This window comes from Malaclemys terrapin, chromosome 2, assembly GCF_027887155.1.
Source record: "Malaclemys terrapin pileata isolate rMalTer1 chromosome 2, rMalTer1.hap1, whole genome shotgun sequence".
Lineage (NCBI taxonomy): Eukaryota > Metazoa > Chordata > Testudines > Emydidae > Malaclemys > Malaclemys terrapin.
The window spans coordinates 244,847,659-244,864,446 of NC_071506.1; the positions used below are offsets into that span (position 1 = coordinate 244,847,659).

The following is a 16,788-nucleotide window of genomic DNA, read 5'->3' on the forward strand; positions in this document are numbered from 1 at the left end:
TGAAAAATCGGGACAGGGGGTGGGGGTAATAGGTGCCTATATAAGAAAAAGACCCCAAAATCAGGACTGTCCCTATAAAATCGGGACATCTGGTCACCCTAACTGCTTCAGACATAAGACTGTTCAATACACTGGATTCTTGTGTGGCACATTCATTTTTGTTTGTGTCATTTTAATATGCAGAAACCAGGCAGGATCCATAAAATATATTGGGGAGGATAGGAGGTTTTTTCTCAGCGACCCTAATAAAAAACAAACTAAGATACTATATTTCTGCCGTAGACATGCTCTCCGCACAACACCCTTTAAAATACTCAGATTAAACATACATAACTCCTGGAGGCTGATGTTCTAGGGCATTTAGCCATAGAATAAATGAAGGAAGAAGCAGGGAAAGCTTCCCCAAAATGGCATTATAATGTGCCTCAACCCAAATCTGGAAGGAGCACTGGTGGGGGTCAGACTGAAGTTCAATTTACATTGGCTTTTGTTTTGTTTTTAATGGCAGCAGTTGCTTCTCACTTAGGAAGGAGTTTGCTGACATTTCCATAGCGGAGGAATTTGGAGGGCAATATCATCTCTGTTCCATTTTATAGGGTTTTAAGAATTACCTGCAGTTGTAGGATTTCCCCAGCTGTATGACTGAAGATGTGATTTCACCATCAAGTTCTCCAAGTCTTGGGACATTAGAGATATTGGAACACAGAAGATATCCACAAAGCACATCCCTGTAGTCAGAGGTTAAATAGACATTCACTCAGAAAAATAATCCAATAAAAATAGTTTACACGTATATAAAAAAAATTAGTGTCATTGACAGGTCTTTTGTTTTTTCACATGTGCTGGTAACTGGTATACAGCCCATTAGAATGGCAGACCACCACTTATTTCTCCCTCACTTACATAAGTGCTCAAGTCCAATATCACAGACAAAAGGGACCATAATTCTCTATGTTCCCATCCTCGAGAAAATTTTCTCTGCTTACCTGCCTTACATATTTTCCTGTTATCTTTCTTTGCTATTGCTTCAACTACCTCAGTGGCCAGACTCTTTGAGCCTGAGGTCTTGTCTACACATGAAAGTTTTATCACTTTAACTATACCAGTACTATCCCCCTAATGTGGATGCCATTATACTGGTATAAAAGTGCTTATACTGATATAGCTATTCCCATACAGGAAGGGGAATAACCTAGACCAGTATAATACACCTTTAGACCAGTGTAACTGTATCCACCTTAAAATCACCTCCTACCTGAAATAGTTATACTGGTACATGTCTGATTTTTCACTGTCTTGCATCTGAGCTGTCATTTACACCTAATTTGCACAGGTTTAAGCAATTACCTAAAGTGCAAGGCAGTGGAGAATGACCTCATGAACTGCCATGCCCTTGAGCCTCACCTAAGGCTACACTAGGAAAAGAGGAAAAATTAAAGGATTTTAATTGTTGTTTCAAAATGTGTTAGCACCCAGAGTACACAAGTTTAAGGCCTAGGCTCTCCATAGCAACACTGATTTCTGCCAGAGATATCCAGAATCTATGTATTTCTTCACAAATCAGACGCGGCAGTATTTACTTCAAATATTTGTGAGATTTGGTAAAAAATATTATGATACCAGACACAAATCTTCCAATCAGCATTTTCTCTACTTGAGGATTTTATTTGTAGGAGAGAAGAATGTGGACTCATATCCAAGCTTTCCCAAAGTTCTGGTGGTATTTGGATCCAAATTTCTGTTTTGAGATTATCTCTTCTATGTACTGTCTCTTTGGGGCCCATGATTTGGATCTTCGTTTCAAAAACATTTATACTCCATACAGTAGGTCTGATTCTCCACTGCCTTGCACTTTGAGAAGTCATTTGTACCTGGGCAAAGTGGGTGCCTAAGGCTAGGTCTACACGGGGGGGGGAGGGGATCGATTTAAGATACGCAAATTCAGCTAAGCGAATAGCGTAGCTGAATTCGACGTATCCGATCCGACTTACCCAGCTGTGAGGACGGCAGCAAATCGACCGCCGCGGCTCTCCCATCGACGGCGCTTACTCCTACCTGGGCTGGTGGAGTACGCGCGTCGATTCAGGGATTGATTGTTGCATCCCGACGAGACGCGATAATTCAATCCCCGAGAGATCGATTTCTACCCACCGATCCAGGCGGATAGTGAAGACAAGCCCTAAGTTACAAAATCAGAATGGTGGCATTTTACACCAGGTTTTCAAAGATGTAAATGACTTCTCAAAGTGCCAGGCCATAGAGAGTCAGGCCCAGCCTTGCATTGAGGGTCTGACTACACTGCAGCTGGGAGGTGTGATTTCCAGTGTGGTACACAGATTCATGCTAGCTCGGCTGAAGCTAGCACATTAAAAATAGCAGCCTAGACATTGCAGCACACGCAGCGGCTTGGGCTAGCTACCCCAACTCAGACCCAGGTGGTTGGGCAGGCTTGGACTCAGGTAGCTAGCCCAAGCTACCACTGTTGCTGCTATGTCCACATTGCAAGTTTTAGTGCACTAGCTCGAACTGAGCTAGCGCGAATGTGTCTATCCACAATGGGAATCACAACTCCCAGCTGCAGTGCAGACATACTCTTAGAGCAAAGTGAAGGACTGATATTATGTGCTGCCTTTCAGAGCCTTGGAGCAATGAGGAGGCAGGTAGTGACTTTAAGCCACCTTAACACCTCCTGGATTCTGGGTTGCTGTGGTGGCCAAAGTGGCCCCGGCATAAATTTGGCTGATCTGAGAGCTGTTCTAATACAACATCCCTCTCCGCCTTCCACTGAACTGCTCCACAGTCTGTTGCAGATGAGAATCCATGAAGCTGATGCAGACTATGGGGACTGTCCTCCAACCCCTGGCTCCATTCCTGACACCCTAAACTGGGGCTTGAGTTGTAGGTGGTCCTTAGAAGACAGCTGTCTTCTTCAGTTTTTGTGCCAGGGGAATTCTCCCCCAGCCAGATCCAGAGCTTTTAGAGCCTGTTTATGACAGGTGAAGGATTGGATTGGGGCGAGAATCTCACACAAGATGCTTTCCAGAGTAGACGAACTTACTGTTTGTTGCACTGTATCCAAGTGTCCTTGCCCCTTCCACAGTTACCTTTCTCAGTCCCTTCAATATTCAGTTTCTCATAGCAGTATCTGTCAGCAGCTGTCACTTCTAAAAACAGAAACAATTTTCTTCGAATAAGATTATGCACATTTTTAAAAGCCTGCTGCAAATTTGATGTTAGAAATTAGGTCGTAGATCAAATAAATCAAAAAATATCCTCTACTTTATTCCAGGGATATTGGCTCTAATTATCTCTCCAAGGATGTCTTCACTCCAGACCTTGTTTATAAGTAAATACCAGTTTTCAAGGAAAATGTTTTTGATGATGGCCAGTTTGAGGCTCTAAAGTGTTTGGGGGAAAATCTTGAGTTATAACAGCACTAGATTATAAAACCAAATACTTGCCAGGAACCTTGGATCTCTCTAGTTATCTTAAACGATGGAAGAACCTGTTCAGACAATAATAAAACCAAAACCTTAGCCTACGACTCAAATCTAGTTTTTAAAAAACTGCAGCTAATTTCTCATCCTTTCCTCCATTATTTTTCCTTTTAATGTGCCTAAATATTTCTTGGGTCTATCAGGCACCAGTAGCTTAAGTGCCTGAAATACAACACAACCTATTCTCCTTTGTTCTGTCCCAAGCAGCAGGAGGTACTAGATAGCTTATGACATGGCTGCTCTCATGAGACTTCCAGACCAATTATTCAGACTCAACACGTTCTTTGGATAAGCTTTATAAAAGCACCTGAACTTTCTAAGTAAGAATCTAAGCCAAACTTAAACTCTCAACTCATGGTTTTCCTGTTACAATTTATATTGTTTTTCTTCATCTCCAAAGAAAGCTGAAGTTCTGGCAGAAATCATTAGCTTCTGCCAGTACCAAGAGTGACATAGTCAATGCTGAACAAGCTGAGACAGTCAATGCGGAAGCACCCTTCATTTGTACCTGAACAGCAAGCTAGGAGTGAATATCTTTGTCCAAAACATAGCAGACACAGCAAGTGCTGGTCTGTGACTGACCTGCTGCTGAAGACATTTCCCACAACATTTATTATTAGTAGTAGTAATAGTATTGGTTTTTCAGTAGTACCTAGAAGCCTTACTCATGCACCAGGACTCCATTGTACTAGGTGCTGTACAAACGCATAACACATAGAGAGACCCTGCCCGAAAGAGCTAACAGCCTAAGGCTATGTCTATACTACCACTTATGTTGCCAAAACTTATGTTGCTCAGGGGCGTGAAAAAACCACACCCTAAAGCAACATAAGTTACACAGCTAGAAGTGCTGGTGTGGACAGCGCTATGTCATCAGGAGAGCTTCTCCCATGGACGAAGCTTCCGCCACTCGTTGGGGTGATTTAATTATGTTGACGGGAGAGCTCTCTCCTATCAGCATAGAGCAGCTACACGAGAGATGTTACTGTATCGGTACAGCTGTGCTGATGTAAGCTCTCTAGTGTAGACATAGCCTAAGTTGAATCTTATTTTCTACACATTGTCGTGTTCAACACACAAAGTTGCATCAGTTTAACTAGACGTGTGATATTAAGCACATTTTGTTAAACCGGTGGGTGCAGCTCTGTGTGCGGAGACTCTTCTGTTGGTATTTCAGGTGCCAGGTTAAAACCGGCACACAAAATTCCACACGTTTAAATAAACAGATATGCACTAAATCAGACATGAATGAAGACCTCTGGCAACCATTTATTTTTTCTAGCCATGGTTTCAAACACGTTCCTAACTGCTAACTAAATATAAGTACACCAATCAGTGTGAAGAAACCGATCACCATGGCAATCTAGGGAGGTTCTGGGCTTGTTCTAAGCTCCAAGGGCCAGCAGGGACCGGGAGCACAGCAGAAGCAATTGCTCAGTCCCTAGAGAGAAGAAACTCTTGAGTGACCTCCTCTGACTAATGCATGGATCACCAGTGATGGTCTTTGAAGGGTGTCAAGCCAAGCACTTGTTGGCTGCAGACATGGTTGTTATGCTGAAGGGTCTTCAATAGCCAGGGACAGAAGTAAAGTGAGGGAAGGAAGATAGAGGATCACAGAGCAACTGCCCACTCCTTTTCATAAAAAAGTAAACAATTATACTAAAAGTGAGTCCAGGCAAAAAACAAGAACTAAAGGGCAAAGTTCACAAATTTCCTCTTTTACATATGGAACCCGGTCTCATGGTGAGTCCATATCATGGCACACAGTCCCAGCTAAATTTTGACTGATTTTAATGATTCCAGGTAGGTGTATGTCTACAAGATATTTGAATCTTTAGAGCTATATCAATGAAAATCAACTTAGAAACAATAATGTATACTCACTTTCACCCCAGATATATTTACACTGCCGATCCCTGGTTTTACATCTTCCTCCGAAACAAATACCCTAAAGAAACAGAAGAGACATTTTCACAACTGGGTCAAATACATTTTCAAATCAGGTAAATGACTATTATTCAGTTTATTTTGCAATATATGATGGAAACACTAATTAACACATAATGTGGTTCTACTTTCTAATTGAAAATACTTTGTGACCCTAGATCCAAATCTCTTTGAAGTTAGTGGTAAGACTCGTACTGACTTCAAAGGATTTCAGATCAGAACCTATAGGAATATGTTTTCCCAACTATAAAAATACTAAAAATATAAATCCAAATTATAATTACCTGTTTGTTATCACATGAATACCCATCCATTTTGTGAATATTGGGAGAACACTATAGAAAGAGAAAATAACCACTTGATAATCCAGATAGTGAGCAGGCTATAAAAACAATTTATAAATCTAAGGCCATTAGTGGCATTTCAAAATTTCTTTCACTATCACTTTTCCCCCTAAACTTAAAGTAATTTTTATACAACATTTAAACAACTTACAATACTACTACAATAACTCTCAGACTGACTGAGATTGTGCATGTGTTGAACTTTTTCACTTTTTGTGAAAGAGTTTTAAAATATTACCTGGCTGGAGTTTCCTGTGCAGTTTTCTGGAATATCACAATCATTTACCGCATCTCGACACACAACTCCTTTAGATTCAAACTAAAACAAGTTTGAAAAAATCACTTTCTTAGTATCTCTATAACCAGCTTTTTCATGCAATAATAATTTCAACAGTTTTAACCAGAATCAAACAATGGGAAATTTTCAGCTGTTTTTGGGAAGCTGTTTTGACTCAGTTTAGATTCCACACATGTCACCAGGATTAAGAAAACAATCACCTTATGTTTTCAGTTACAAGTGTAAGGGCCAAATTTTGCTCTCACTTCTATTAATCTACCTAAGATACTTGCATGTCTCTCATCACTGTAGTACCTGAGTACCTCACAGTCTTTAATGTTTACCCTCACAACACCCCGATGAGGTAGAAAAATGCTTTTACCCCCATTTTACAGAGAGGGAACTGAGGCACAGTGAGACTAATGACTTGCCCAAAAGCACACAGGATGTGTGTGGAGGAAGGGAATTGAAATTGAGCCTCCTAACTAGCATCTAACCACGGACCACGCTTCTCTTTTATAATTTTCACTTCCTCCAGGACAGCTACCAGAGGTCATTAGTAAGAGATCATTGGGTCACTTACATTTAAGTAACTCAATTATAACAGTGTAAATCAGGGTAGAAATTGGCCATAAACATTGTTGGATTCTACATCATTTTATACCCACTTCTAAAGTATCCATACATTTAAGGATGAGAAATTTAGTAGTGACAGAATGTATGGTGTTTAATTTCTGAATAAACATTTTATACCATTGCCAAAAGCCTCATGACCTGAAGAAATGGCAAAATATCCCAGAAGTGGGGACTGTCAGTGCTGTGCATCCTGTTTGCCAATCAATCATCACTACTTCTTTCTCAGTTGCATCACCAGTTATGGACATGCCTTAGGTCCACCTCAGAGCCCTCAGTTTTTCCTGACTGGTCTGTTAATCTGTGCACCACAGTTCACTTTTTTAATTTGTGCTCTCTTTCTGCACACAGATTTTGTATAAGATTTGACCTGCTAGTGTTCTAGGTCCCCAGCTGGTGTAATCAGTGTAGCTTCATTGTCTTTAGTAGAGCTAAATTGATTAACATCAGAGGAAACTTTTTTCTGACACCTGGCTTAGTTTTTTTCTCCCCTACCAGCTGTGGAAAAAAATAGATAGATAAGTTAGACAGATAGGGTAACATTTTCAAAAGTGCCTAAGTGACTTAGGATCCTAAGGTCTTGTGTATACATACAGCTGTTCTTGACTAACATCACACGTGGACACACTTATTTCAGAATAAGAGTGCCTGTCACAGGGTGACTGGCCCTTTCAAAGGGTGTGAGGACCAACACATCGGTGACCTGCTGCTCAATTAGGCTTAAGGGAAGGCAAATGGGCCTTATAATGGTCTATTACAGCATAATTTGCACATTTTTTGTGTTTAATGATGAGCCCAAAGTCAAAGAAGAATGTGGCACTAAGCTATTACTAACATTTCTCCTATAGGAGTCAGACACATAAATGCCCATCGATCAAGATGATAATATCGCATATAAGTACACTGCATTGATAACATTATTATTATTTATTAGATGAACATTGTCCTTTATTAGAACATTGTCCTCAGCTTGAAGACAAAAGGTGAAAATCAGAAGAGTGTGTAGCTGGACTCCCTCGTGAACAGACACTTGACCTGCTTCTGCCTATTGATTGATTTATGAGTCTAAGGCTGTCTACATTAAACCTCTACAATAGCACAGGTGCGTCTCTGTACCGCTTCAGTGTAAACACTCACTACAGTAATGGGACGGGTTCCCCTGCCGTAGTACTTAATGCACCTTCCCGAGAGGCAGTAACTAGGTTGACGGAAGAAGCCCAAGCGCGGTCTACATCGGGGGTAAGCCAGCTTAACTACAGAGCTCAGGGATGTGGGTTTTTCACACCCTTGAGTGACATAGCTGGGTCAACCTGACTTTTTAGAACAGACCAGGCCTTATGGGAGTTTAAGCTTGTGTAACTTACATAGGGCCTGATCCAAAGCTCAATAAATTAAATAAAAAGATTTGCATTGTATTAAATGGGCTCTGGATCAAGTCCCATGTTAAGGAACCAGGAGGAGGTATAAGTTAAAGTAACAGCAGGCCTCCTTTAACTTACACATCCTTACACCTTACTGCTAGTTGCTCTTCTTACTACACTCTTCTCTGTGACCCCCGTTCTATAATTTTCTCCAACAGAAACTTCCTCTGATTCAGAGAGGCAAATGTAGAGGTGATGTATAAGTGACATGGTGCATGCGTCTGAACATGTAAGTCTAAAGGAGTCCAGAAGGAGTCCAAACTGATTTGGACTGGTTTGGGGTTGGAAGAAGGTGTAAATTAGTCTAGACTTAGACTCACCTCTGAATTTGGCCCACACTCCCTGCCCCAAGTATTTTATAATCTAAAAGACAAAGATCAGAGCTAGATTAATCAGTTTTTGATGAGTTTTAAGGTTCAAAATTTCAGAAAGGGAGGTCCAAGGTCTGAGAGCAAAAATGCATGTGCAATTGTGCCTATAATCACCTAAACTCATTAACTCCCCATAAATGACAGCACAAGTCACTTTAAGCTCATTGTACTTACCTGACACTTTCTACAGCAAAGCCCATTGCTGCACTGTGAGCCTGCAGTCAGGGTGCATGTATGACAGCAATCTCCTCCTTCAATGGCACACTCCTGGGGAACAGACACACATGCAAAATGTTACAGAAAAAAACACTATTTCTCCAAAAACTCCATTACTGCTACCAGGTGCTTTTAAACTCAAGTAGATTTTAACCAGGCTCGGTGTGAAGCTGAATATATACTATATGCATGCCACTAAAACATCAGGGTTTCCACATAGTAGAGTCTGAGATACCACAGTTTCCCCTTTATATAAAATAGGACATAATTGTAATAACTGTGTGGTATCTGTTGCCAAATGCTGACAATTTTAATGATATACTAGTATCATTTCCCAAATATTAAAAAATTATCTTTCAGGGCCTGATTTTGCAGCCTTAATTATGATTATTATTTAACATTAAATATATAAATATATATATCCAAATATATATATCCATATAATGTTTTTTATATATATATATATAAAAAAAAAAAACAAAAGCCACCACCATGCTGAGTCCATTGCAGTAGGCACCGTATTACATTGTACTTACTGCAGTAGTACCACAGTCACACTCTTCTCCATCTTCAACAAAACCATTGCCGCATTCTGGAGGATCTAGAAGCTGCAGTGCAAAAATTAAGAAAAACAAAATGCTACAAATCTTTCCCAAGATCCCAAGTGAACTTCTCAACTCTTAACTATGTACAATTTGTGCAACAGCACTTTAAATACATTACATTAATCACAAGGTGACATTTTGACATTTTCACTGTTTGGGTTGGGGGGGGGGGTCTTAATTAGCTGATCTTGATTTTAATATCAACCTTCCAATGGAGTGTTGTAGGACAATACACCCTGAAACATGTGGTTTCATTTCCCCCATGCTTCTTGTAAAGAGGTCTGTATTCCCCCTTCCTTGCTAGAATGAAGCATGCATCTCTGAAAGACTTGTGAATTAAATAAACATTCATTTAAAAAAAATGTTTTACTTTAAAAGATTTTGGATACAATGTTTTAAATTGCAACTTGATCATTCTGGTTTCCACTTCTTTCTTTCACATTTTCCTATCCTATAAAAGAAAAATCTAAATGCTGCTACTCTAAATTGTGATAAGGGATACAAAAAACTTCTACTGAAGTATTTTTGTGAATTAGCATAATGAGTAAACAAAGCCATGGTGAGCATACATTCTATTAAAAATTATTTTGTTACAAAAAAGAATCCACCCAGTGAAGGGATTAAACAATCAACATTTCTCATCATCTGTCATGAGATATGAAAAACTAGACCTGCAAAAGGAAGGATACAGGTGTTCAAAAACAAGAAACAGTTACATCCTATCAACAAAATAAACAACGCTGACTCTCCCTTATATCATTAATGACAGGTTTCAGAGTAGCAGCCGTGTTAGTCTGTATCCGCAAAAAGAAGAACAGGAGTACTTGTGGCACCTTAGAGACTAACAAATTTATTAGAGCATAAGCTTTCGTGGACTACAGCCCACTTCTTCGGATGCATATAGAATGGAACATATATTGAGGAGATATATATACACACATACAGAGAGCATAAACAGGTGGGAGTTGTCTTACCAACTCTGAGAGGCCAATTAATTAAGAGAAAAAAAAAACTTTTGAAGTGATAATCAAGATAGCCCAGTACAGACAGTTTGATAAGAAGTGTGAGCATACTTACAAGGGGCGATAGAATCAATGTTTGTAATGGCTCAGCCATTCCCAGTCCTTATTCAAACCGGAGTTGATTGTGTCTAGTTTGCATATCAATTCTAGCTCAGCAGTCTCTCGTTGGAGTCTGTTTTTGAAGTTTTTCTGTTACAGAAAAACTAGACACAATCAACTCCAGTTTGAATAAGGACTGGGAATGGCTGAGCCATTACAAACATTGATTCTATCTCCCCTTGTAAGTATGCTCACACTTCTTATCAAACTGTCTGTACTGGGCTATCTTGATTATCACTTCAAAAGTTTTTTTTTTTTCTCTTAATTAATTGGCCTCTCAGAGTTGGTAAGACAACTCCCACCTGTTTATGCTCTCTGTATGTGTGTATATATATATCTCCTCAATATATGTTCCATTCTATATGCATCCGAAGAAGTGGACTGTAGTCCACGAAAGCTTATGCTCTAATAAATTTGTTAGTCTCTAAGGTGCCACAAGTACTCCTGTTCTTCTTATATCATTAAGTACATCTGTTAAAAGAAACACACAACACTTTGCAGATGTACTCCCTATTATAATCATCCAAATGAGAAGACAGCATTTAATATGTGAGCCTTGTGAGATGATTTTCACTAGGGTGCTGAGATAGAGAAAAAGCAAATTCATTCTTGTTTACTTGATAAAGGCAGTTCTCTCATAATGAGAAATCTACAAACCTGCAGCCATAAACTATCCAAGTGAAGAACAATGCCCCCCTCTAGTGTTTACTGCAATTCTACAGCAGTGCAATCGGTCATAAAATTTACTCTATTTCTCCAGCTACTGCAGAAATAAAAATCCTTTGTGGCCATTAATGCTGCCAATTTAGCCTGTCTGCAACTTTCCCCACTAGTCCCAGGATTAGCATTGTAGATGATAGCATCAGTTATAAACAAAGGATTCAAGATCCCCATCCTGACAATCTTGGGTTTTGACTACTGCTGCAATAAACAAAGCCAGTGTTCACCAACTAACCTATTGCAGAAGCCACCATTCTAAAGGTGCCAACTCTTTTGCTAGGGGTTTCTTTACCTCTAATTTATATTGATTTTCCCTTATATTTCTAGCTGCAAATATACATTTCCATTTTATATTATTTGTTCAATCAATAGGCAGAAGCAGGTCAAGTGCTGTTCACGAGGGAGTCCAGCTACACACTCTTCTGATTGTTCCACAAATACAGGCTCTACAATTATTATTTGGTGCTACACTGAAGATTTATTCTGGTGTATGTGAGGAAGAGCTTTGCTCTGAAAGAAAGGGTCTAAAATGCTGGAAGAATCTGTACAAGATTTTGTTAAAGCATAAGGATTACATGGTGTGTGTGTCTTGTGCTGATTCCCTCACACAGGGCGAATTTCACCCTCTGAGTCTTAGCCAGAAAGGGTAGTTTCCTTCTTCCAAGAGTTCTGGCTGCAAAAATATATGTATAAGATTGTGGAAAGGTAAGAAGTAAAGTATACCTTGACCACTGTTCCCTTTCTCAATAATCAGCTGTTAATTACCTTGGATGGCTTATTGAAGAGGCAGGCGCCACCTCCGTTGTTCAAAAATTCATGATACTCCTCAATGTCACACTTGGAGAACTTGCTTGGAAGATAATAACTACAAAGAAATAGGGTAGTTGGTTATTTATTTCTCAAGTTGCTTTTGACCATTATACAATATTTTGTCTGCTTCCAAAATATGGAGGGAAACATATGGCCATATTCTTGGAAAGGGGTTGCTAGTGTACTTGATTCAGAGCCATGCGGTGAAAATATCTGCTTGCAAATCAGTACTCCCATTCTAACTTGTAAGCCTTTTTGTAGTACAAGTATTTGCAGCATTTGGCCTAGACTCTGTAACTGACATTTTTAATCTCTCATATATTGAATATGTTCCTTTTCTCGCTGTTGAAAGAGTGTTTAATATTGCCCTAAATCATGTACAACTTTTTCATAGCAGATGCTCAGCTCAACCATGAAAGGTATATTTGTTGATTCATTTGCTTTACGTCATAACATGGAAGTTCCTATAAAGAAATGTCTTACCCAGTGTCTCCCATTATACATCCAGACCATGTGTCCTCACACTTACACTCACCTAACAACAACAACAAAATTAAAATTCACACTTTGAGTCTGACAATTTTAAAATCTCTGCATAACATATATTATGTTTCTCATCTTAAAAAGAACACTGAAAACACTATATTCCTAATTTCTTCCAAATACAATATGGAAAGAACCATTTACTTTTTTCACTATGCACAGGACTCAAATTTATGCGTACACATTGGTCAAACTTTCTTCCATAAAATCACACACGTTACTATGCAATCTTGACAATCTTAGAAAAAAATTCTTGCTTTTCATTTTTTATTTTCCAGTGGAATCAGGAGGAAACGCCTCCACTGTATAAAGAATTTCACTTGAAAGAAGGAAAAACAAACAAACATAAATTTACCAGTTAGTAGTTTTCTTTTATCTGAAAAAATGCCAAGATTGTGGCCTAACGACTGTGCCAATGTCACTGCAAGTAAGTCTGGCTTTCCAAACTGAAAGAAACAAAACAGGATGGGAACAATAATCGTTTTGACACAAGAATCTGAAAACATAAAACACACTTTTTATACATTTTAAAATAAGATTTTTTTAAGGCAAAAGCAGATCAACGGTTTTATGGCTCTTACTTCAGTGAAGACTCATTTAACTGCAGCTGGATAATGGATCAGCAAGAAAGACAAAACACACTCTTAAGAATAGGTAAGATTTTTTTCTTACCACAGTAGCTTCAAGTGTGAAGGAGAGAAAGCTGCAGACTCTAGTTTGGAAATTCAACTGAACCCAAACCCAAGCTTATTCTGTTTGCCTTTTAGCATTATCCTCTATTTTGAACTTTATTCCATGGGACTGTATTAATGTTCTGTATTGGTCATGCAATAGGGGGACATTTTGAGAAAAATGCTTGTGCGGACACAGACACTGTGACTACCACATCAATTTGTGCTAGTATGAATATTCACACCTACTTCATTCACACCTCCACCTTTCAATAGTGAACAAATTCCACCAATGTAGGCTGCACCACTCCGACTGCTCTGAAATTGACTCCCCCTTTAAAAAACAAAACAAAATGAGAAAGTTTACTTCTTACGTTAGCCAATCCCTCTATTTACCTCCCTTATTTCCAAATGCCAGTTGCAATGACTGTGTTGTTGACTGCACACAAACAGAATAGAGAGCTGTGAAAACCAAAGAAGCTTTCACAATTCTTTCTGGGAAACCTTTCCCAAAACAGACTAAGAAGGAATAACATCTGTTCTCATGCACAGGCAAATTCTTTGAGGGAGAAAACTCCCCTATAAAATAGTTTCATATTTTCATAAAGTTTAAGGCCAGAAGGGGCCATTACATCACACAGTCTGACCACCTGTATTAAATTTCAACCAAATACCCCTATATTAAGCCCAATCACTTTAGTTAGACCCTGAGCATGTGAGCAAGACACACCAGCCAGGCATCATTAGCAAAGAGGATTCTTTGAACCCCCTCAGAGCACTGATCCACCCTGTCTGGTGTCCCATCTTCAGTTGTGGCTGACCATTGATTCTTTAGAGGAAGGTGGAAAAAACCCAAAACCAACCCACAATACGTCAGGCCAATTATGTGTCAGGGGAAAAAATCCTTCCTAGCCTCTGCAGAAGTCCTGAGGCATGAGATTTCATTAGAGCTGCAGATGAGAGCATGCTGAGGGCTGTGCAGGCAAACCTGTTTCCCTTGTCCATGACAGAAGGGGGATTCATAGATTCACAGATTCCAAGGCCAGATGGGGTCACCACACAACCATGCAGCCCGATCCCTCAATTTCACTGTTTGTATCCCTTCTAAAAAGATGTAATTGTAGGATCTGCTATTTCTAGATGATCTAGGAATTTAATGTTCTCAGACATTGTTATTATTATTATTTGTATTATAGTAGCATGTAGAGGCTCCAACCAAGATTGGGGCCGCACTGAATAAAATGTTCTACAGCCACACAGGAAGAGACAGACCTTGCCCCCAAAGAGTTTACAATCTGAACAGACAAGACAAAGGGTGGGAAAAGGAAAGTATTTTACCCCAGTTATACAGATGATGAACAGAGGCACAGAAAGATTAAAAACCTGATCCTACAAATACTTATGCACCATGCTTAACTTTACTCATGTAAAGTCAGATGGACTAATTTAGCATGTGCCTAAATGTCTATGGGATTGGGCCCTAAATGACTTGACCAAGGTCACACAAAAAGTCCGTGGCAAAGCAGAGAACTGAGCCCCAATCCTGTCTCTCACCAAGAGACCACCCTTTTCTCTTTTCTGTTAGGTTTTATTACATCAATCACATTACCAAAACAATTCAGAGAATTAGGGAAGAACAGAAACATTCCTCCCAGTAATGATACTCAGCTTATGATCCTTATGGTGCACTTGTATCTTGAGAACAAAGTATTTTGAAGGAATAGAGAACCTCAGTAATCCTGCAATATGCAGGGCATGAGTAATATCTACTGGCACATATTGTGTCATTGGCTTTTAAGCAGAACTCCACATTGGTTTCAATGTTCTGCTATAAATGAATGATGTGAGTGGCCAACTGTCAGTATTCTATTGCAACACAGTACCATGCACTATCAATCAGGCAATCTGTGTTGGCAGGTAATTACACAAGACAACAGGACATGCAGCTTGTGCTTAGTATATTGAAACTAGCATGAGAGTAGTGTCTAGTTACATGATTAGTTACATTGTTCTAACCTCCCACCTCCCTGTCCCTACGCACTATTGTCAGGATTACTGTACACTGCATAACACCATAGAAAGAAAATGTTTCAGCCACTAATAATAAAGCACTCCCCATGGAATGAAAAAATAGTAATAAAATGGCATACAAAGTTACGTACGAAAAAAGGTGAACTGCATCACTTTTCTCTCTGATAAAATCTCTCCTATATTTCATAAACTCACGTAGAGTCACCAATGGGTTTTCAGATATGGTGAACTTGTTATCAGTAGCCCAGGTTTCCATGGCAACCAATACTATCCTGGTGTTAAGTTGTTCTTTATATATCTAGTACATTAACAAAATGAACAAATATATTATATCATATAGAATATAGTTGCTTCTTTCCCTTTTTTTGTAACAACTTCCGTCTGTAATAATGAACATTTTGTTCCCTGAGGCTCACCAACTTTCTTTTTTAAACAGGAAGTAGTACAGCTAAAATCCAGATTTTAGGCCACACGCCAGTAAGCAGTTCTGCATGACTACAAGGGTCCACCAGCAAAGAGCTCCTGGTAGGATCTGAGCCTTGCAAAGATCTCTGGGACTCTAAAACCTTTGTAAGAATAAATTGAGAGATTTGATACAAATCTCTAAAGAGCCACACAAGAATTCTGGATAACTCAAAGATTTAGGTTCAGAAAAATCAGGGTTTATCTGTATTTTATAGTGTCCATCATACTTCACTTACACAACAGGGCTCTATACTCCTCAACAGATATATGCAACAGGTACCTGTATCAGGGAGACCTGACCACTTCCACTGTTACAGAATCTTCAGCAGTGCCTATCTTCAGACTGAGTGACTTATCAGGAACCATCGTGTCCCAGACCAAAGGACTTCAACAGTGGGAATACTATTTTTCATTTGCAAATCCTGGAAATGTTTCTGGGCACAGTAGCCATTTATAGTATACACACATTTGTAGTGTGATTTATAGCCCCAACAACTACCTATATTCCCCTGCCCCATATAAAATAATATGAACTCAAATTTCTTAAAGGCTGAATAAAACATACAATTTCTCCTTATATTTTAGTGCATTATAGTTGTAGACACTTTCCTGGTTGCAGCTATAGTTAATACATTATCCTTACTGGGTAGTTTTCTGAATAAGATGTGCTTTAAAAACCTCAATCCAGCTAGGTACTTGAGCATGTGAAGTCACTGAAATTATTTAAAGTTAGGCACATGCTTAAATGCCGTGCTGTACTGGGAGCTAAATAAACATCTGCAATCTTCACATAAATTAATATCATGTATATCTGTGAAATAACATTTCCTACAATTATCTGCACTACAACCACATGGTTCACAACACATTTAGAAAAGCATTTAGTTGAATAATACTTACTAAATCTGCCACGTTCACCACTGATTTAGCATAGCTGTTCGTATGGCCGACTGATAATCTATGTTTTTTACACTGAAAAACAAACACAGACCAGTTAGAAACATATTACTAAAAAATAATTTTGATTGAAAAACGTAAAGCAAAAGATGAATCTATCAACAGCAGAAGCTGTGCTCAAGCTGCTTATCTTTTGCGCTGACTGAAATGTTAAAAAAT

The 16,788-nt window shown here is 39.1% G+C and overlaps 1 protein-coding gene across 11 annotated transcripts in view; it reads right to left on the reverse strand.

The window, feature by feature from the left end:
* The window catches only part of ADAM22 (ADAM metallopeptidase domain 22), a 211,548-nt gene that overhangs the window by 46,761 nt on the left and 147,999 nt on the right, over nt 1-16,788 (reverse strand). For all 11 annotated transcript variants that reach the window (XM_054020544.1, XM_054020542.1, XM_054020539.1 and 8 more), the window contains exons 10-22: nt 16,573-16,644; nt 15,339-15,505; nt 13,426-13,510; nt 12,861-12,951; nt 12,446-12,497; nt 11,918-12,017; nt 9,243-9,314; nt 8,665-8,757; nt 6,027-6,107; nt 5,729-5,779; nt 5,382-5,445; nt 3,059-3,164; nt 612-728 (exon numbers count right to left, since the gene is read on the reverse strand). In XM_054020544.1, the coding sequence (XP_053876519.1) occupies nt 612-728; nt 3,059-3,164; nt 5,382-5,445; nt 5,729-5,779; nt 6,027-6,107; nt 8,665-8,757; nt 9,243-9,314; nt 11,918-12,017; nt 12,446-12,497; nt 12,861-12,951; nt 13,426-13,510; nt 15,339-15,505; nt 16,573-16,644 (1,151 nt within the window). The remainder of the gene's footprint in view (nt 1-611; nt 729-3,058; nt 3,165-5,381; nt 5,446-5,728; nt 5,780-6,026; nt 6,108-8,664; nt 8,758-9,242; nt 9,315-11,917; nt 12,018-12,445; nt 12,498-12,860; nt 12,952-13,425; nt 13,511-15,338; nt 15,506-16,572; nt 16,645-16,788) is intronic.